The 22236-nt window shown below is 43.8% G+C and overlaps 1 protein-coding gene across 2 annotated transcripts in view; it reads left to right on the top strand.

Moving 5' to 3' along the window:
• The window catches only part of LOC8026637 (RRP12-like protein), a 57923-nt gene extending 40875 nt beyond the window's left edge, over nt 1-17048 (top strand). Inside the window, exons 25-33 of one of the 2 annotated variants that reach the window (XM_029981273.4) lie at nt 2955-3046; nt 3135-3311; nt 4099-4268; nt 8623-8733; nt 8804-8868; nt 8947-9010; nt 10654-10700; nt 10786-10865; nt 16459-17048. In XM_029981273.4, the coding sequence (XP_029837133.2) occupies nt 2955-3046; nt 3135-3311; nt 4099-4268; nt 8623-8733; nt 8804-8868; nt 8947-9010; nt 10654-10700; nt 10786-10865; nt 16459-16552 (900 nt within the window). In that variant the 3' untranslated portion in view covers nt 16553-17048. The remainder of the gene's footprint in view (nt 1-2954; nt 3047-3134; nt 3312-4098; nt 4269-8622; nt 8734-8803; nt 8869-8946; nt 9011-10653; nt 10701-10785; nt 10866-16458) is intronic. The other variant, XM_029981277.4, reaches the window with a different exon arrangement.
• Nucleotides 17049-22236: the final 5188 nt, after the last annotated feature.

The following is a 22236-nucleotide window of genomic DNA, read 5'->3' as shown; positions in this document are numbered from 1 at the left end:
ACAACATAGAAAAAAAATTGAAGAAAAATAAAGAATAGGAATGTACTTTCCTATTGCGAATCCAAATGAAACTGCCCATATATAAAAATAATTTCAGCACTGGAAAAGTAGTACATCTATGGCTTTTGAAAAAACAGGAAATGAATCAGTATCAATGTCCCTGGGAAGTTCTATAGATCTATAGTATATATGTACAAAAAAACTGTTTAAAATGTATTTATTTGAGCAGTAAATAGAGCTATCTTCTTCGAGTGTTACAAGCATTCATAGTGGAAGACCCTTGGATACTTAAAGGACACATGCAAAGGAAAAAAACTTCTTTTTTAAACAGGCTTGATGGAAAAAAATATAAAACAAACTTACAACGCAGAAAAAAAAATTTAGAGCTATATTTATGGCGCAAAACGAATTTGTTGTTGGTGCCCGCGGGAGCCGCTGCTCGTCACTTGGTAGGCCTGTGCGCCGCCGCCGCAAAGTCACGCCGCCACCGCACGCTGAACGTTGTGCGCCGCCGCTTAAACGCGTTTCTTTACGTCGCCGCCACCGCAGAAGTTTGTCTGCTTCGGGGCGCCGCCGCCGTCATCTGACCGGCGCACAGGTCTGCCACGTCTGCTTTCGCTTTTTCAGGAGTTTCCTTTGGGCTCTAAAAGTTACTTATTAATCTTAGTTTTTTTGTTATACTTCAAACGAAGATAGATAAGTTACTTTTAGAGGCCATAGGAAGCTTCCAAAAGAGCACCAGCACCACGTGACAAATATGTACCAGTCACATGATAAATAAGGGCCACTTTTCCGCGGCGCCCGCGGACACCAGCTAGGTACAAATTTGTATAGCGCCGTAAATATAGCTCTAAAAATTTTTTTTCGTCATTGTACAATCGTTTTATGACATCCTTTTTCCATCTAAGCTGTTTTAAAAAAATTTCTTTTCCGTTGCATGTGTCCTTTAACCATCAGTTTTTAGGAGTTCATTATAAATCTGAGAAAAATTACTTGACATGCTCGCACGCCCTTCTGTTTATTAGGGGTTGCAGATTTGCTTGCATTTTTAAGTCCTGTGACTGACATTGTTTACCTGAAATCGAAAAACATTACCTGAGCCTTCAGAAATTCGACATCTTTGAGTTCTTAGTGTGATTGATTTCCCTGCCAGGGATTCCAGGCTTTAGATGCATATTCTTGGATGGTTCTGACACTGGTTTAATACACCCAAAGTTTAACCTTCTAAGCCTGCTCCTGAAATGCCGCAATTTCTTTGTTGCTTGTTTTTAATATACTCCACAGTATGGTTCCATTTTAAATCACTTGAAATAATCGCACCCAGATGTTTATAGCTGTCGACTTTCTCTTAGCCTGATGCCGTCAGCCTCATAGAATATTTTTCATTGTTGAAAGATCCATGTGCTGCATTTTGTTAACATAAATCAGCATGTCATATTCGCAGTACCACGACGTGATGCTAGACAATGTGTTACTGACTTTTATCTGGTCTTGCACTGGAAAAATGGGGGCGTAAATTAGGCTGTTATCTGCAAACTCTCTTATTTTCATGGGATTGTTAGTAGAAAACCCAAACAAACTGTTGATATAAATAAAAAAATGACAGAATCTTGTAGTACCCTGGAGTATACATCTAGCAACCCTGATAAGGCAGCATTCACATGTATGAATTGTTGACCATTTGTGTGATATGCTTTAATCCATCGGGCTAGACTTAAACAGTGACCGTCACTTGTAGTAGAGTTTCTTGCTTGGAAAGCTGCTTTGAGAAAACAAAAAGAAAATGTAATTAACTGAGCATATCCCCTGTCACGGCCGCTCGATCTAGAACGCAGAAGTGCGGCCCGGCCAGATGCGCCGCAAACGGCGAGACGCGCCTAGCACCTTGGGCAACCACCTCGGCGCTACCGGTCAATGACAGCTACGGCACTGGTTGGTTTGGGAGGCACTCACTTGATCGAATGATGTTTTAGCGAACGCCCACGTTTTACCGATTTACACTTTAGCGAATAGTCAGCCGCCGCAAAGCGGCGTTTACGGGTGGGCCGAGTGGGTTCACATTTTTGTAATGAGCCGCCGCAGATTGTTGCCACGAGGCGGCGTAAGCGCAGCACAAAGGGGGGGGGGGGGGGGGTAATGGCTTAACTCGCGGCCCCGTTATTCGCTAAAATGTCGATTCGCTCAAACGTCGCTGTTCGCTAAAACGTCATTCGTTCGTGATATCGACCTGGTTGGTTTGTTTCGTGGTATTTCTCTGCTAATCATTTTCTCTTCGCTGCTGCTCAGGAGCGCGTGCCCCCGAAATTGCCCAGAACGTACACGACTACTAGCGCCAACGCAGCCAGTAGTGTAAACTGCGCAATCTCGCCTTCGCCTATGTACGGCATCGTGACATGGCAGGTTTTACATTGTTTTTGATTGAGCGGCCGTGCCTCTGTAATGTCCTAGTTTCGGTTGCAGTCTGCTTCTTGAATCACTGTTCTTTTGCATCTAAAATGCCTATGTCATTTGGTCTGGTTTCTTTCTTTAGGTGTCATGCTACATTTCAGAGCACATTAATAGTTCTTGAAAAAGTAGTGTTTATTTCATAAAGAAGTGCTATCTTGTAACTTCCACACCCAGCAAGGAGCAAAGAAAGCAGTGCACGAGCTGGGTTTCTATGAAAATATTGACTGTCCAACACTGCTTTCTTTGCTCCTTGTTGGGTGTGGAAGTTACAAGATAGCACTTCTCTATGAAATGAACACTACTTTTTCAAGAACTGTTAATGTGCTGTGAAATATAGCATGACGCCTAAAGAACGAAACCAGACCAAATGACATAGGCATGTGGTCGCCTGCCTGCTGTCATCCTATCATTACTTGCTGTAGTACTGATCATACTTAGTGACCTCTGTGTTTGAGTAGGACTCTTGGAGACCTTCTTTCACGCAAATGTGTGTGACTGTTTGGCAGGTGTCTCGCCTCTGCAGTATTTCCGGGGATATCCAGAAGCACTTTAGGATAAAGCTACGGAACATCTTTGTCAAGCTCATCCGAAAGTTTGGGTGAGTTTCTCGCACCTTTGTGGCCGCCCATGTAAACAAGGCGTATTGCCTGAGCATTTGACTGTACTGTGGAATGTGACGTGTGCAGGTATGAGACTATTGTGGGCATGCTTCCCGAGACGCACCGCAAGCTGGTCTCCAACATCCGCAAAGTCGAGGAGCGCAAGAAGCGTCGAAAACAACAGCATGGGGATCATGATGAGGAATCTGGCAATGAAGACTTGGAAAAGGAGGAAATTGCTGCTGCAAAGACCGGCACAGAAGGGTGTGTTAAGACCCATTCACTCACTTGCAGCTGACTACGACCAAATGAGACAAGACTGGTTTTTAAGCCTCTTGTAACGGCGTACGACCGGATGCGCTGCTGCGGAGCCGGTCGTAAGCTGTCGCAAGAGGCTTAAAAACCGGTCGTGTCGAAGTCGGTTGTAGTCAAACGCAAGTGTGTGAATGGGCCTTCAGTTTCTTTTGACCATTGCCACATTGAGTACTCTTCTACAAAAAAAGTGCTCTGTCAGCAGTTGGCTAATCTGCAAGGTTGGATTTGCTTATTTTATGCATCATGCGCTAGGACCAATCAAAATCTTTAAAAAAAAAAAAAAAAAAAAAAAAAAACGCTGACAGGCAAAAGCAAATTTTTTCGTTTTTCTGTCTGCTTGTTAGTTTTTATAAAAAAGTGTATTTGTTTTTAATTTTTGTCTAATAACTGTATAGTAGACATTTTAATAAAAAAAAAAAAAAAAAAACTTTTTCTTTTAGTGGCATTTTAATAATAAAGTCCATTTGCCACAATTCTTTGAAAAAATTGACTGATCTTAGCCTGATCAGCAAACCAACACAAAACTTCCTAATGGTTTAGAAATATCTATGATATGTCTCATAGAATGTCTTGTTTCGTTTTTAGATTTGACTCCCAAACCAAGGGGATTTTTCACCTTATCTGTTCAGTTCTCAGAAGCTGTGTAATTTTGGATCATATTGTTAAGGGCCTTTCTTAAACCTGGTATATTTACTGTGCAAATTGATTCCATGTGATGTTTTTGTTGGCCTCTTAGGATTGAGGAGATTCTGCGAGACACCAGTGACGAAGAGGACTCCGACGATGAAGTCGACCGGAGGAAGAAGAAGAAGGCACTCCGAAAGAGCACTCGGGCCTGGATTGAAGAACAAGGGGAAAATGACATTGTTGACTTCCTTGACGCATCGGCTGGCAAGAAAATCACGTGTGAGTTAGTTTAACAGGCATGAAAGCACACACATGGGGCAGTAAAATCTTGCAGTATGTTTTTCATCTTTTGAAAGTGTGTACATACCGTAAAATCCCATAAGGGCACCCGCCCAAAAGGAAAAGATAAATGGTGAAAAACATGAGGTGGGCTATGTTTAAAGATAAGGCAGAAAAACTTAAAAAAAAAATTTGTGGTAAACACAGGTACACCCGCTACAAACCATGTGACTCGGGGACTTATACCTCTGATCTCTGACAAGGCGAATTCGCGTTCCACAGCACTATAAACATGGAGGAATTTGCTACGAACTCCTGTGTCATAAAAGAGGATTCAGCAGACTGCGGATGCAGCAGATTCGTGCACGGTGCGATGAACACTCAGTAATAGCAAATACGATATAGCTTCACCAATACTGGAAACTCCTCCGAAAACCTATGGGAGCGGCGGCGAACGTGACAGTGGCGCCTCTAGCGGACTCGGAGTCTTCGGAAGCAGACGACGCAATGGAAAAGTATAGGCTCTGCGACATCCTCGAGCTTTGCGAGCCCCGTTTCGTCACCCCAACAGCAGAAAAATTTCATTACGGTCAGTCTGCTTGCAAAGCAGAATCCACTGATCTCAACTGCAACGACAAACGAATAACGATGAGCACATAAACAAGGATAGAGCAATTTATTTACATGCCTCAAACGCCACTCAGAGGATCACACGCGTTTGAAGCAGATTTGGTAAGCGGGAAAAAGGCGTTTAGCTGCTCGAACTACGTCGTAAGAGGTTACTGTTTATCCGTTACAAACTGCGTTGTCACAGTTTCTTACCTGAATAGATGATTATTAAAACGTGCACAAACAGCATGTTAAAATTACCAGAGCAAGCGCAACAGCTCTGCAGCATTACAAAAACAAAAAGTCGAAAAATTACCGTGCAAACACTTTCCGAACTTTGCAGAAAAGATGGGGTCCCCATTCCAGACGAAAATAAAAAGAAATGTGGAACGGTTGCGAACAACGGCGAATGAACCAAAGAAGCTAGCAGACGATGCAAAGATACAAATCACCCAGCAAAGACCTTCAAAAACAACGATCGCACGGGGCGTCGGTAGGAGCATTGAAAATTAGTAGGCGGTGCTCGCCGTTGGTGTTCCGTCCACAACAAACAAAGCAGAAGCAACACAACGAAACTACTAAAAAAAAAAAAAAAAGAGCGACACTTTTTTTTTTTTATAGCTGCACGTTACATGTTTATTTGCTTTCGCGGCGTTGTTAGGGACTAAAAACAAAACAGAAGAAAGGAATAACGTAGTCCAGCTCGCACTGCCAGGTAAATAAGAGTCTCACGCTGCAATCTGCTTCGTGCTAGCAGTGGGTGACCTTTCTTTGCTTTCGCATTTCTTTTCCCAGTGACTTTGGCAGGTTGTTTGTTTGCTTGCTTGGCGCAGTAGTTCTACATTACATTCCAGTAGTTGTTGACGTACATGTCCAGGCAATCCTTGCACACCGTGCCTTTGTTTTGAGTGCCGATTAGCGGCCTCAAGTGCGTTTTCAGCTGAACTCTTGTTTGGTGAAATATTCGTCTGTTGAGGCATCAGTGGCGATTTTGAAGCCAGACCTGGATAGCTTTTGCTGTTTAATTTGAAGCGGAAGAAGGATTTCCCACCGCATCACAAAAACTTTTTTCTGCAGTGGTAAGCAGCACATGACATGCCTGCCATCTCCAAGTATGCGCTGGTGTATGCCCGAAGGCGGTCAGTTGATCAACCAACAATGACCCATAGCAGACGTGACCGCGTACTCAAATAAAATCCGAATAGAAATGTATAACATGCTTAAACCTTTTAATATATTTATTAAGTATCACGAAGTACATATGAAGATTTCGGATCAGAAACTCAATCGAAGGCGAACGTAGGAGGTTATCACAAACGACAGTGGAAAAAAAAAAGAAAACAATAGCAACAAAGTTGCAGAGGGCCCTCCAGTTGGCCGGGCGTTGCGAAGCAGACGAACCGGTGGTAGTAAGTGACAAAGCGAAGGAAAGTAAGTGAAAGTAAAAACTAAGCCAAACAAGGCAAAGCAAAACGCGCGATAGTTCGAACATCAAGTAAACACAAGAAAGAAAAAAAAGAAAGAAAAATCATAAACGCAGGAGGAAGAAAAACCGCGGCGGCGTAGCGTCGCCTCAAACATAAAAAGGAAGTACACTTTGAAAAATGGAAGAAGGTGCACAATCGTCAACCGGGTGCTTTTTTTTATTTTTTTGGTGTAACTGCGTTTTTATTAGTTTTAGTAATAGCGTCAGATTTGCATCTGTACAATCGACTTCTTTCAGGGCATACTGACATCGCAGTGGCATACGTGGTTCGAAATTGCCTTTTGCTTCTTCATCCGGAGACGATCGGGATTAGCCAGCTCGCCTATTTGACGGAATGGTTTTATGCAAAACATTCATGAGAAATTGGAATTGCAACAACAAAAAGAACTGATCAATATGAACAGTACAGTTGAAACGTAGCAATGTTCTATTTTATTTTTTTAACATAGCCCTTTTTCAAGAAACAGGGCGAAGGCTACATTCGTGTTTTGCCTGGCTTGCGTAAATTTTGACAGTGTTTTCTTCAGGAGAGCCCGAAAATTGCCCCCTACAAGCTGTAACTTCTTTCCCACGCAAAGAAAATATCCTCGACTCATGAAATGGAACCTATTTTTTAACATTCAAAGCGGCGAATATCCGTGACAATTTTTTTTCATTGGTCACCTCGCGTGGAGATAGGCAAAACCAATGCGTTGTGGAGAATTCTTCTGTCACCAGAGACTCCGAGCTCGCCAGGGGCGCTGCGATCACTTTTTGCCAGCGATCCGCGGAAGTTGACAGTATTGGCTTACATGGTATTTGGTAATAGCCTGCAAATTTGCGTACTACGGGAACCGATATCGCGCGCGCAGATGGCAGACAAAAACACAGGAACCCCGTTGCGAACTCACTTCTCACACATACCGGTACTGCAGAATGCGCGATTGATGTGATTCCCGTGCCGCCTCGGTGGCTCCGAGGCGAGAGCGCCGGCCTACGGATCCCCATGTGGCGGGTTCGAATTCCGACCGAGGTGCCCGCAATCTGACGGAGGCTTATTGCAGAGAAGGCGTCGTTTTACCGAGCTTTCGGTTGAACGTCAAAAGATCCCCAGGTGGTCGAAATTAATCCTCAATCCTCCACTGGGGCGTGCCAGATGCCCGTCGTAAGTTTGGCACGTAAAACCCCCAAATTTGACTTTTTTTTTTTTTTTTTTATGTGATTCCCGTCAAACATTTTGTGATGTCCGATGGAAATCGAGGGGTGGGTGTTGTTTCGGAATTTTTATGTTACGGATATTTAGCCAGAAAAACAAGCAGGGCAAACTCTCAGAGAAGGCCGCAATTACGGGATTTTACAGCATACTATAGGGTATTTTTCTCCAAGACAGAAAACATATAAAAAAGAAAGGACACTGGAAATACAAAAATTATTCCTTTGGGGAGTGCTATCCACATTGGTGGATGTCAGGTAGAGAGTCTAAAGTGGTACTTAACTATTTGCCTAAAATTCACTAATAACTTTTTAAATAATACTTTCAGTTGGCACATTCCAGTTGGTGATGTGTCGCTTGTCAGCAAAATATGTGGTAGCAGTTAAAATTCACACAACTAAATTCTGCTGCACGCGATATGGCAGACACTAGACAGCCTAACTTCGTCAGAAAATGGCACGGAGCAGAACCTAGTTATCTAAAACTGGTGACTTATGTTGACGACGAGCAACATATTTTTAATTGGAATGTGCCTGCTGAAATTAATATTTATTAAGTTAATGGATTTTAACTAATTAATGTGTGAATTGTCACTATACTCTCATCCTGACGTCTGCCACATTGAATAATGTTATCCTGAAAAATTGTTTTTTTTTATTTCCAGTGTCTTTTTTTTAAAATCTTTTTCTTGGAAAAAACACCTTGGATATGCGTTGATGGTCACTGCACAAGAGTATCAACATGTATAACTGTTCCCCTTTTCAGTAAAAAATGGATTATGTTTTCTCTTCCTGGTGATGTCATTAAGTGGGTGATTCACATAGCTGCTGAAGTTAATATGTTCGCTTTTTCTAGCAAGACTGATATGGGAAGGGTGGGTATATATTCTGCAGATTTGTTCCATTTTTGTGGGAGTTGATACAAAAGTTGGCTTTATTATCAACTGGTAGTAGCTTCTTACAGCTAGCCTGTGCTAAAATAGTGGCAGTGATTGTAGATTCAGCCATTTTGCTGTACGTTTGCCTGTTCTAATTTGGTGTGATACGCGGTCATATCTTTTTTGACAGCAACTGATCCCAAGAGTGCTCCAAAGAGAAAGGGCAAATGCAGCTTTGATGTGACTGAAGATGGTCGGCTCTTGATTGTCGATGAGCGATTGAAACCTAGGAAGAAAGAAGGTATGTCTTTCACAGAGTTACAACACCTGCATGCTGCCAGAATTGAAGTAATCTGAAACTCCTTTATCAGAATCTGCAAGCGATGTCGAAGAGGATGCCAATGACCTGCTGGAAGCTCTGTCCCACTACAAACAGGTGATGCGCTTTCTTGTTTTGCTTGAGCTGGGCGCATTCTTTGCCTTACTCTAACGGAGTGTCACTTGCGCATTTCAGAATCCAAAGCTTAGGCAGAGCACTGATCTGAGTGCCGGAGAAGGAACTTCGGGTACATCCAGGGGTGAGTCACTTTACAGTTTACTCATGATATATTTATGTTACTCAACATATGCCAAACTCTTTACTAAGAGGACATGGAACTGCGCTTTCCCTCAGAACATTGATGCAAGAATGTATACATGGTTAAACTGAAATCAGTCAAAAACAAAACATTGTAAAGGCACTTCCCTTTTTTTTTTTTTTCAACTGTGAGGCAGTGGTGAGAATGACTTTGCTCAATTTCTTTTTGAAATGAAGAGGATAAGATATGGAAACAATGCTGCAGGGAAGGTCATTCCATTCCTTTGCTCTGCGTGGGAAAAATGAAGCAGACGAGGTCACTGTTCTAGTTTTAGGGCGCATCACGTTGAGTGGATGACCGGTACGATAAGGAGTTTGTGCGGGTGGCATGATGTCTGGTGAATTTGGCAGGAAATCTTAATAAAATTTGTGAAAGAGTGTTGGAGTTTGTGCGGGTGGCATGATGTACGGTGAATTTGGCAGGAAATCATATTAAAATTTGTGAAAGAGTGTTGGAGTTTGTGCGGGTGGCATGATGTACGGTGAATTTGGCAGGAAATCTTAATAAAATTTGTGAGTGTTAGTGAAAAATATTTTCGGCGAAGAGATAGTTTATCTAGTTCATTGCGTTCCTTTAGGGCCAGTGGCACTTATATAATATGAATAGCTAGAAAAAATAAATCTGACTGCACAATTTTGAATTGCTTCTGATTGATGACAGGTAATTTTGGAATGGGTCCCATATAGCGGCAGCATACTCTAGCTTTGGGCGGATCAGTGCTTTATAGGTGGCAAGTCTCAAGTTTAATGGTGCGAACTTGAGGTGACGTTTTAGTTGTCCGAGTGATCGGTTAGACTCAGAAAACATGGTTAACATGTAGTGCCCAAGATAGGTTACTAGAGAAGTGCACACCTAGGTATTTATAACTTAGTGCTAATGGAATCATGGTCTCATTGGTAGAATAGTTGTAGTCAAAGGGAAACTGAAGCGGTTCTGTATTTGAGAAAAAAACACTTCAGTTGTCTTTATTTGGCCTCCAGGATTACAAATGTCAGAATTATATTTCAGATTGATGCGCTAGGTAGCCACAACAGCGCTTTTAAAACAGCACTGAAGCCCCTTCTTCCCGTCGCGTTTGGTGCCAGGAGGGAGTCATGACGAATTATACAGAGATCTTAACATTTTTGCAAGCCTTGCCTGAGCAGTCAAAAGCACTGCACGCGTTCCCTTACTAGCGCAAGGCAGCTGAAACCTCCGAGTTTGACGTCACAACTAGCGGTTAGTTTTTCGTTTTTTCTCGTGTCTACTGATACGTGCGGATCAAATGCTTGTGATATTCATTCACGGGAAAAAATACGCTAGAAATAGCCTCTAACTCGTTTTTTTTTTTTTTCAAGAACCTCTTCAGCTTTCTTTTGATAGCGAGCACAGAAAACGTCTGAACCCGAAACTGCAACCTGTGCCGAGACTCTGAACATTGAGACATCATTTTTGACATCTCATTGTGACAAATGACTCGTCATACTCTGCTTAAGCGAAAAGTTTGATTTGTAGGAGTACTAAATGCTGTTATGTTTGGTATCTGTACTCACATGTTGCTTGTAAGAAGATTCTGTTGCTAACGTTGCGTTTTTCATTTGAAGCAGGTGAAAGTGCCCCCCCAAAGAAGAGGAAGGCTGCAGATGCCAAGGTGAATCGCAGTTCTTATGGTTGTTGAGTATGTTGAGTGTGGTGTGCAAGGACCATCTTTTCAAATGGGTCCGATCTTGACGCAGGGCGCCTCTGGAGACAGGAAGAAGGGGAGGTTTGAACCCTATGCTTATGTACCAATGAACCGGAAAGCGCTCAATAAGAGGTATGCATTTGCTCACCATTACTTGCTTGCATTTTATCCGTATAAGTTTGCGCTCATCAAAATGCGTGTCGACATGCAACTTGATGTTGCATGTACGCACTGATAGCGTTTGCAGAAGATATTCAGCTGCGAGACTGGCAAGAGATGAATTGTCAGTTGAGCAGTCATGTCACCAGTGTTACACGGGTCTGTGCACGCTATTGATACAAACTGAGGATTGAGGGGCAAAAGTGGAGATTGATCAGAATTTGGCATAGCATTTTCCTTTTTTTTTTTGCAGTTAGTATTGCCTTACGCTTGTTTATAGAACCCCGGAGAGCAGGAACAAGAAAGATGGCACCATACAAATCTGTTCTACGGTTGAATGTCTATATTAAAGGAAAGGAAACTCCCCCAAATTTTCTTTTTAAAGCTTCTCGATAGGACACATTGTCACAAAATAAACTTTCCTAAAAACAATTCTTGTTACTGCATGCAAGACTCATTTGTGTCTTGTAACATACTTCTATTTCAGGTTGAAGTGTCGAAAGAGAGATGCATTTTGGAGTCTCTCCTCACTCAAATTGAGTCTGACATAAATATAAATCTAAATTTGTTTGTTTTGTGGTGAAAGTTGTTTTTATATGACATACATGTCCTATTCAGGCACTTTAAAAATATAAGATTTTTTTTTTTCTAGGCTTTACAGATTTTTCTTTTTTTAAAGCCGTGAAGGTTCTATTAATACTGTTTCTGCAGATAAAGGGGGCCAGTCATCGCGATAAGTCAATTAGTTACCTAAAGTTCAGTAATAAACTTTTTAATTAGTGAAGTAATCGTATGGTTCAAATTAAAAACTTGCCAATCATCATCGAAAACGACTAAATAGGTAAATCTTTTAAATATTCGTAGCACGAGTGCGTGCTAAAGTTGCCACTTACCGTAAAATACCGGGCAAGCGCCCACTCAAACTTCGGAGGTAATCGCAAAAAAATGGGAAATGGTGCTTGTCAGGTCATCAATTTTACATATAAATGTACTGTGCGTATTTTCTTAGATCTTACAGATTTGGGAAAGGACGCTTAATGTGGAATGGGTGGATGCGTGGTATTCTACGGTATGCAGCAGGTGCAATTATCATCCACAGTGTTTTCACTGCCAGTCTTGTGTCTGTTGCATGAGTGGTAACTTTAGCATACTGCTGCGCATCCCACGTGCTCTAAATCTGTCTCATACTGATATTAGCCCCGAGAAGTTCGCGTGGCGCCCCCTTACGGCAAACCGGGGTGACGTCACGGCGAGGAGGGAATTTTTTGCCGACTCGCCTCGCTCGCCCTGTGGAGGTTGTGACGACGCTAGCTGTCGGCGCGCTCGTTTCTATTTAATTTTTTTTGGCGTGTTTTTCGTAGGAAGTGTAAATTTTTATATGTGCCTTTATTGAGGTATGGCCTGTAGCTACAGGCAAAACTTCAACCAAGATTTTAAGCATGGTTGACAGGGCAGGCAACGCATGAATCGCAGCTGGTATATGAAAATAAAGAAATATGGCCACAATTGCAGGAGCATCACTACAGATTTACATCTCGCACAATAAATGCTGCTGATGGTCTGAATGAATTGGCAGGCTATGTATACAATTTTTTTTGTATCTCTGTTTCAAACAAGATCGCCGAAGCAGAAAAGCTACATGCTGATCGAGCAACATGCTAAATACAGTCTGGGCCATGGGGAGAAAATCACAAGTAAGACAGTCCAAGTGCAGGGGCAAAGTAAAAAACAAGAAACATTTATTATATACATTGCTCGCATTTGACCTTTGCTGGATTCGGATAGTATTTCAATGGACTACACGGGTGGTATCTGTGGACTTGTTTATATCAACTCTCAAGTAATGTGTAACAAACGTAAGTGAAGGTGTCTAGCTCGTTATTAGTCCCTTAAGCCCTAAAATTGAGATTTTACTTAAATTGAATTGTCCTGAAGCTAAAATACCAGAAGCTTTTCTCAGGCAGACTGTCGCCCTTCACAGGTTCCACATTTTCTGCTACTAGTGCTGCATCTAACACTGGACAGACGTTCGAATGCTTGCTTTTAATCCTGTTTTCCTCTGTTGTCAGAGAGTCCAGCTGTAGGGAGTTTGGAGGCCGAGGAAACTTTTGGAGACCTGCAGCAGTGTCTTTTTTAATTGGAATTATGACAATTCAGACTAAACAATGTATTTTCCGAATACCCGGCTGGAATAAAAATGGAAAAAGTATAAACATTACAAATTACGGCACTATTGCTGTGCATATTTTGGGCAGTTCAATACATATCATACAGGCAACTGGGGGCAATTCGGCCCTTTTTTCTGCTACCATACAAACTAATTTCCAGTAATTGTGCATCTTCTAAGAAATAAGCCTGCATACGAGTATAAACCATATAATTAATTCACGAAGAAGCTACATGTAGGTAAAATAAACCCTGTTCCACGAGCACTTCAAGGATAATCAGACACAGGGCCTTTAAAACGTCTGCGAACCAGCGCATGCAGAGTGGCAGCGCAAAGTCGGGGTCGCGAGCTAATTTGCCGACCACCCAAAGGCCCACGATATAAATGCCACTTCAAATGTCTTGAAAGCGGGATGTAATATCGTCCTAAATCATGAACATGCAAGGAACAGAATTCCAGTGTCTGAAACACTTGCGCCACCGCTTCACCGATCCTTCGCAAAACTGCCTTGTGTCGTGTGGACGGACGGGGAGGTTCATCAGCGGAATTGCCTCCGCCGATAGCTTTCGGGATTTGTATCCCAATTTTAAAGGTAAAAGGGACAAGCAGGCTTATAAAATGTACGGAAGCACGTCAATCTCGGCCTAACTCAACGTCTTGTACACCGGGTAAACGAAGTCCAGCTCCTCGAAGAGCTTGCGGCACACAACGCCAAACCAGGAAACCGGCGCAGGGAAGCGAGCCGATGCGAGATCGCGGAGTGGAGTCATCGCCCTGACGTCACGGTACACCTCACCCAATCGGGGCGCGGCAACCGCAGCGACGCTTGTGTTCGCTCTCGGGGCTAATAGCGGTATCACGGGTGTGGAAAATTAGATCCAAATGATATCCTATGCAAACAAAATTTATAATTTTGTTAGGACTGCTGATTGGACGATAGTTCCACGCCCTGGTGGATGGACTCACTCTGAGGGGCTAGGAACGAGACTGAGAGGTTGTGTTTAAATAACAAACAATTTAATTAAAAATATGCTCAAAACTGCAACACAAAAGGTCACACACAAAATGCGTACTAACAAACTCCTGCCCTTCCCGCGCACGGCCCTTTTACACCTATTCAAATGCAAGGAAAAAATCCCACTGCTTTCCATAGCGTGCAGGCGCTACTCGCACAGAGAAATAAACTGCACAGCAACTGTTCAAAGTCGTTGCCCCCACCGTGCTAACTAACTACACACAAACACATAAATAACCTTTCTAGAGTTACATTGCAGAAAAGGTGGCAAGACCAAACAAACTAAAAGATATAACAATATAATAGACAAAAAAGTGAAAGCTGCTTACAACTCCCTGTAACGCCGAATTAGAGCGCAGCTCTTGAGGAGGATGAGGGAAGGGCACTGGGGGGGGGGGGCTAAACTAACCAAGGGGGGGGGGGTCACGTGACCTTGGAGGGTCACGTGACCTTGGGGGTCACGTGACCCCCAATGCCGATGATGTCATCACTGAGGTCACTGATGACGTCATCATTGACGATCACGATGCGGGTACCGATGACGTCATTAGTGACGTCACTGATGACTTCACCGGTGATGATGACGATGCGAATTACGGTGACGTCATCAGTGACGTCGCTGATGACGTCATCAGTGATGATGACGATGCGGATGTCGGTAACGTCATCAGTGATGATGACGATGCGGATGCCGGTGACGTCATCAGTGATGATGACGATGACGATGCGGATGCCGGTGACGTCATCAGTGACGATGACGATGTGGATGCCGGTGACGACATCAGTGATGATGACGATGCGGATGCCGGTGACGTCATCAGTGACGATGACGATGACGATGTGGATGCCGGTGACGACATCAGTGACGTCATTGATGACGTCATCAGTGATGATGACGATGACGATGCGGATGTCGGTAACGTCATCAGTGATGATGACGATGACGATGCGGATGCCGGTGACGTCATCAGTGATGATGACGATGACGATGTGGATGCCGGTGACGTCATCAGTGATGATGACGATGACGATGTGGATGCCGGTGACGTCATCAGTGATGATGACGATGACGATGTGGATGCCGGTGACGTCATCAGTGACGATGACGTCATTGGGGGTCACGCGACATCGGCGGGGGTCACGTGACCTCAGGGGAGTCACGTGACTTCGGGGGGTCACGTGACCTCGGGGGGGTCATGTGCCCCCCAAGAGGTCACGTGACCCGGTGGGGGGCTCGCGCGGTGCATTATGGGACATTTCCCATGATGCACCGGGGTCACGTGACCTCGGGGGGGGGGGGGGTTACGTGCCCCCACGAGGTCACGTGACCCCGGTGGGGGGCTCGCGCGGTGCATTATGGGACATTTCCCATGATGCACCGCGCGGTTACGCCGACGGCGACGCCGACGCCGCTCAAGCCGGAAACGGGCCCCTAAGAGCTGCGCTCTAAAAAACTACAATGCTACAAGGGTGAGTGGTGCGAACCTGGGTCCGGAAAGTGGTGTGGGTGACGCGGGTCCATTGCGACGCTGGTCGAAACAGGGAAGTCTGTGTGTGCTTGGATGCTCTGTGCAATGCTCCTTGGCACCACACTCATCCACGAGCACACACACTTGGGGGCCACCAGAGCTGCTCCGAGCTCTTCCTGCGTTCCGCCGCTCCCGCCTGTTGCTCCCAACTTAAGCGTCTCGTCCACCCCTGGTCAAATCGCTGCACACACTGCCTTAACAATGGGCTGGAAACCAAGCCGAGGTCCTCGGTTTTCCATTTCCCTTTGACATGACAAAAAAGAAATTACCCGAGTAGAGGACAAAGCACACCGGCCGCAGCCCCCCTCCCCAAACGGGGACCTCTTCTGCAGTTCCTGATTAGCGCTTCTTTCCTGAACGGGGTCCGATAAACGGAACCAGATGATGGCCTTAGCTCTCCCGCTCAGCCCGCGGGGCAAGGGGCGATCGACGATCGGATGCGTTCCCTTGATAAAAACTCCAAAAAAGAAGAAAAAAAAAAAAAAAATAGTTGAATTCTGTGACAAGGGGTTTTTGATGATGCTTGTCAAGTTTCTGATTGGAACTATGTGTGTATTTTCAATAATAAAGACATTGATTAATAAATTTTAGTTCATAATTTGAGGTATCGTGACAATTAGCCCCCTAGATTATCATAATCCGACCTATTGTGACAATTAGCTCCTTCGATTATGTCCCCCTGGCCGTAGCACTCACCTGCACAGACTGCATTAGTGCAGCTTCTACAACTTTTTAAAACAATTCTGAAACATTCTTTTATTCAAGGCACTTAACAAAAAAAATTTTTTCAGGACTTGAGTGTCCCTTTAAATCAGCCTGCCTACATCTTTTGCTGTTTTTTATTGCTTGTTTTAGGTTCAAGAAGTCTCAAGAGTTCAAGAACATCATCAAGGCAGCTCAGAAGGGTGCAAAAAAAGGCCAAAAGAAAGCAGGGCGAGCAAAAAAGTGACCTAGAGCCTAGTTAGAATTGTGCGTATCTAAAGCTTAAAAATATTGTGTTCAATGGCATGGCTTTCAGGTGTAAGCTGCGCTCCTGTTTTTGCAATGAAGTTCCGTAAGCCAGAGAATGGCCTTGCCAAACCGATTGTACACAGCCTTGAAATAACAAAACAAAAAGAATGAGACATTTCACTTCCCAATCAGAGAGCGTCTTCATTTTGCTTTATGAGTACTGAAGATACTCCCTGTATGGGAAGCCTAGTCATCTTATAGTTTTATTATGTCAAGTTGGTGTATTAATGTTTTTAAAACCTATTTCCCTTAACTAACAAATAATTTAAAAACATGGCATCGGATAAAATCTGTTGAGATGCAGATTTCATGAGCACATTTGACATATGCTTACTGGCAAGCACATAAACTGAACCATTGAAGTTAATGGCAGTGTCTAGAATTCAAGAATATGTTTCTTCTACAACATTAATAAAGCCTATAATAAAAAAATACTCCATGTTCTGTGTTCAGTTTTCACCAATTGGACATTATAATTTGATTTAGTGTTTCAAGGGTTATTGCATTTTACACAGCTAGGCTAACCCCCCACTTCTTGGAACCAACACCACCACTAATTTAGTCACAAAATTTCCGCACTCGCCTAGAGAGCTAAAATTTTCGAGTGTTTTAGTACTTGGTTTTAGCTTTAAGAAATGAGACGTTTACAATTCCCTGTAATAACGAATTAGAGCACAGCTCTTGAGGAGGAGGAGGGGAGGGTACAGAGAGAAGGGTATCCTCTCCTCCGTACCCTCTCTTCCTTTTTCCTTCCCCCTCCTACTTCTTCACAACCTCACTGTGAAGGTCGTGACCTTCACGTGTGACCCTCGTGACGCCATTATGGGAAACGTCCCATAATGCAACATTCGGTTACGCCGACGGCGACGCTGCTCAAGCCAGAAACGGGCGCCTAAGAGCTGCGCCCTAAAATTTGAAAGCATAGCTTCGTTCCCGTAAAACTTGAAGTATTAACTGAATCCCAGCTTCGTCTCATTACTACGCAAAATGCACTATAGTGCTGCGCATTGTGAACTTTGCTGACCATGACGCTGAACAAGGTGAGCAATGCATGAATCAAAGTAGAAAATGTCTGAAAAGGTTTTCTAAGTGGGTATATCTAATTTGCACATTTAGGAATGGTCTTTCAAGGAGGAATGGGGGTTAGTGGACCTTCAGCACCAGAGTTGAAATCTGGAGTTGACTGTAATGAGTGCATGTGCCAAGATGCGTAAGGTGCACTAAACCACTTTCTGTGACAGTTTATGGTCAACTTTTAGTACTTGTCAATGTGTCAATCTTTTGATACCAAGTTTAATAGAAAAATCTGCCACTCCTGGATGTAATTTAGAATGCTTGGAGCCCATAGATTGCTATGGTCTCTAAGCATTATGAAACAAAAATTACATCCAGGTGTGGCCAATTTTTCTATTAAATTTGGTATCAAAAGATTGACACCAGATGGTGCCAGTGGACGAGGAAGGGTAGAGTAACTGCGTATGCTCCGCTTGCGGAGCAGAGTAGCGCAATGGTGCTCCCAGGGTGGCCATGTTGGATCCAAGCTGAACTGCGGGAAGCGACTGTCGCTTCTGCAGGAGACCTGGAGGTGCAGATGGCGTGGCTGTGAGGTGGCGTGCTGCGGCATGTGGAGTAGAGAAGACTTACTGTGATGACACGTTGCAGAGCCGTTGTCCCGTCATTTGTCTTTTATTTCTCTATGCCCTTGGTGAACGTAGTAGCTGACGACAACGTTGTCCCTATGCAAGCTGCAGCTGCGCGTTGTTGTGATGTTCGAGGTGCCCGGATGTACTGGTTGCGTATCACTCTGCCAGCTCCGCAGATGCGATAGTTCTCCATGTCGTCTGCTTCCCAGACTTTGGAAACATGTTTTAAGGGGGAACACTGGTCTTGGAGCTTTTTTTCTTATTTTATGACCAAACTTAATGAAACTGCACAAGCTTGTTCAGCTTTTTGTGCTGATTTCATATATCTGGTCATTTTCTCAGTCAGTAACGTTGTACTCAAAATAATTAAAACTTGCCTGCCTTTGTTTGGAAAAACGATAGAAAAAAAACTGCTCAACAAAATATTCTTTTTAACACATGGCTAGATACCAGGGTGTTGGAACGAAATGTTTTTCGTTCCGTTTTTATTTTCGTTCCATACGAAAAATTTCCGTTCCGTTTCCGCTCCGGAACGAAAAAATAATGCTCCGTAACGGTTCGTAACGGTTTCTTTCTATAAAAAAAATCGCAACAAAAATTAAAAGGAACGTAACGTTTATTTTTACACAAAAATAGATAATTCAGGCGCTCCAGAGGAATCTGCGGAAACGACATTGCTTCTGAGATCATGTTCATTGCCTTGAGCATGAGATAATGATCAAGGCACCGAGCATGATCTCAGAAGCAGCACGTCATCAAGTGTGCTCGGTGAAAGGCAGGACCTCTGGTCCGATAAAATAAATTTCAGCGCCGAGAAGGCCCTGAAGGCCCATAGGAATGAAGAAGTACACTTTTGCAACAGAGTCTCAGACTGCCGTATCCGTAGAAAAACAAAAGATGGACTTCTACAACGCCGGGTCACAAACTTCCCGCGCTTGCCGTGATCTGTTGTCTGTCTGTGTCGTCCGAAGAAAGCATGGAGGGAGAGGGCGCAAGTGCCAAGGAGAGCATTGCGAGCGTGTGGAGGCGTCGCGCCACTGCGCTCTCATTGGTGGGAAGCAATGGCGCCTTGAGTCATGTTTTTTGTTTCTCGTTGTATTTTTTGTCTTTGTTTTTGCTATGCTTGTTCGCCCGGAGTTTAGACGGGGGGGGCGATGGCTTGCTTGTCTTCTCTTTAATTATGGTACAAACCAACGGCAGTCTCTTCGCTGCGTGAAACGAATTACTGAAATACCTGATATTTTCCCTTGAACCGAAAACCGATAAGAAAATTTTTCGGTTTCACTCCGGAACAAAATAATAAAGAACGTTTCGATTACGTTTCCGTTCCGCCAAAAAATATCGTTTTTTTCGTTTTTCGTTTTTGGTTTTCGTTTTGTTCCGATACCCTGCTAGATACTATGAAGTGTAGAGAATACAATATTGGAAGCACTTTTAAGATAAACTCATTATTAGTGATTTTACCACACATTAAAGGTCAGTGCTCAATGCATGTCTAACAAGTAATATAGCAAAAGATCAAATGGAAACTTTTCTAGACTTACAATCAAAAAATCTGCTCTCAACATTGTATGCTTCACACATTCAGCTACACATTTCAGGAATGGTTATATTTCTATCTGCTCTAGATGCTGAGATATCCTTCCTGTAAATTTTCAATGAGTCCAAAAATTGTGTTTTGTGAAAACAATATTTTAGAGTCAACTTCAATGGTCATGCAGCCCACATAGATATTATAAATCGACTTATAGCTCAAATATTCATTCACGAAATTATAAGCCTGGTAGATTCAGAAGAACAACAGCCATCGCCATTTTCAAAAGAATGCAGTTTTAGGAAGTTTTTGGCTCCAAAGACCCATGTCCCCCCTTAAAACATTGCTCACGTTATAAAACGACGTTATTATATTGTATCCAGTGACTACACAATATTCAATGGTCAAGGAACCTTCCAGTTCGTTCGGTTGTAGTGTAGGATGTATATTTCGCTAACGCAAAGCGAGAAACATGCTCCGCTTAAAACTGGTCGTTTCCTGTATGAAGGTTGGATCCAGCTCGGCGTACATGACCGCTTCTTCGCCACTACAGAGTTGGCGGTGAGAGGAAAAGAAATGCTATACTCTGGCTCTACAAGCAGAGCCTATACAGTTACTCTTAAGGAAGGGTAGGGTGCCTACATGTCTGTCTGTCTTGGGGTGAAGACATGCTTTGTTGCACCGAGTGGGCCAGCGCGTGATGTGCTGGCACAGTCAGTGCGCAGCTTGTGCGGTAAAGTGGCGTCCAAACATTAGCCAAGAGTATGTGCTTGAGCAGAGTCACACTGGATTGTGCGCACTTGAAAAGGTGTGTTAAAAAATGATTGGGCAGAAAAAATGGCTGAAATGTCGCCACTCGTGCAAAAGCGTGCATTTACATAGACACTCAAGGAAGGGCAGAGCCCTGCCCTTCCTTAAAGCCCTTTCATGTTTCAAAAGTAGCACAAGGTGCGTCGATGCACGAGGCACGTGCAGCCCTTGGGAAGATAATGGTGGCACAGCGCAGCACTGAGCTAGATTTCAGACGCCATGTTCTTCCCAGAAGTGGCGCGCGGCACGTGTCTCGGGCATTTCCACAACAATGAATGGCGTCTCTTTACCCAGGATAGAGGGGCTTTACCCTTCCTCGTACAACGGTGCCTTCTGGTGTCTGCATATTTCTAAGGTAATAAATATTTCTATACCAATTTGTATAAAGAAGTTGGCCATGTATGAATGTAATGTTTGGTATTTTTAGGATGCTTAAGAGCACATAGATTGAGTTGTAGACTATTGCAGAAAGTGATTTATTGCCCCTTTAAGGCTGATTCACACACTTGAATTTTGTTGCAACTGAGTGTTGTGTATACTCCGTTCAACACTAAGCTGAGACTGCGGTGTGATCGAGCTACGTGCCTGCCGGAACAATTGGCAGCCTCCTTTACGTCGTCTGACCCCGTTCTCTGCACGCGGGTAGGGGCAGGAGCGTGATCACATGGTGAAAGAGGGGTGTACGACTGGTTCAACGAGGGCATAGTTTCTACTGCAGTCTCAGCTTGAGAATACTCTATCGGTTAGTCGTAGAACATTGGTGAGTTCTGTATATTTCCCATTTACTTTGTGCATCATTGTTTCATCATGAGCTTGAAAACCTTTTGACAATGTTTTCAACAGCCATTTATCATAGTTCGATAGTGTGCCCTATCGACCCGGAATGAAACGCAAACTCTGGAATAGTGGCCTTCGATACATATGCTGCGCCATGTGGAGGCTGATAAAGTGGGAGTGGAGAGGGGGAGGCTGCGAGGGTGTGCATGTCGAAGTAAGCGCACACTTGCAGCCGCCTTTTCACTCCGCAGTTTTATCAGCCTCCAGGTGGCGCAGCATGTATCGAAGGCCACGCGTTCTGGCGGTTCGCGTTTTGTTCCGTTCCGATTGCAACTATAGTCCGACCAAACCTTCGCTCTAGTGAAATGCAGTTCCAGGGCCACCTCATAGATGGTGCCAGCTTGTTCTCTCGTCTTACGAAATTGCAAGAGGGCACAAAGTTACACCCGTGCAGTTGGTTTCAACTAAACTCAAGTTTGTGAACCAGCCTCTAGGGAACGTGTGTTTTGTACTGCTTGAGCAATTCACACCTTCTAAAATATGTTGTGCAAAAATGGAGTGGTCTACATAGCACCTGCAGAGTACCGTGGTGAGAGTTCACTTACAGGCTTGTGCGATGTAAGTCACCTCATATATGTACGAGATAGGAGACTGGCACGCATGTAGCTATTCTAGCCCCGTGTCCTTTGGTACTCTGGTTGCCTCTAAGACAGGTGCAAAGGACGCTGCAGGTACGTCTTGTCCAGCCTCGCTCTTGAGATTTTGGGACCACTGATCTCGTGGCTCAAGATAATGTGAGCCTCGTAAATGCCTTTTGTCGCTTTTCTCCCTCTTCTAAAAGTCAACGGAAACCTCTAT

The sequence above is a fragment of the Ixodes scapularis genome, unplaced genomic scaffold (assembly GCF_016920785.2).
Source record: "Ixodes scapularis isolate PalLabHiFi unplaced genomic scaffold, ASM1692078v2 PGA_scaffold9__187_contigs__length_104089568, whole genome shotgun sequence".
Lineage (NCBI taxonomy): Eukaryota > Metazoa > Arthropoda > Arachnida > Ixodida > Ixodidae > Ixodes > Ixodes scapularis.
Note: the sequence above shows the minus strand (reverse complement) of the source record. Positions and strands in the feature narration are given on the sequence as shown.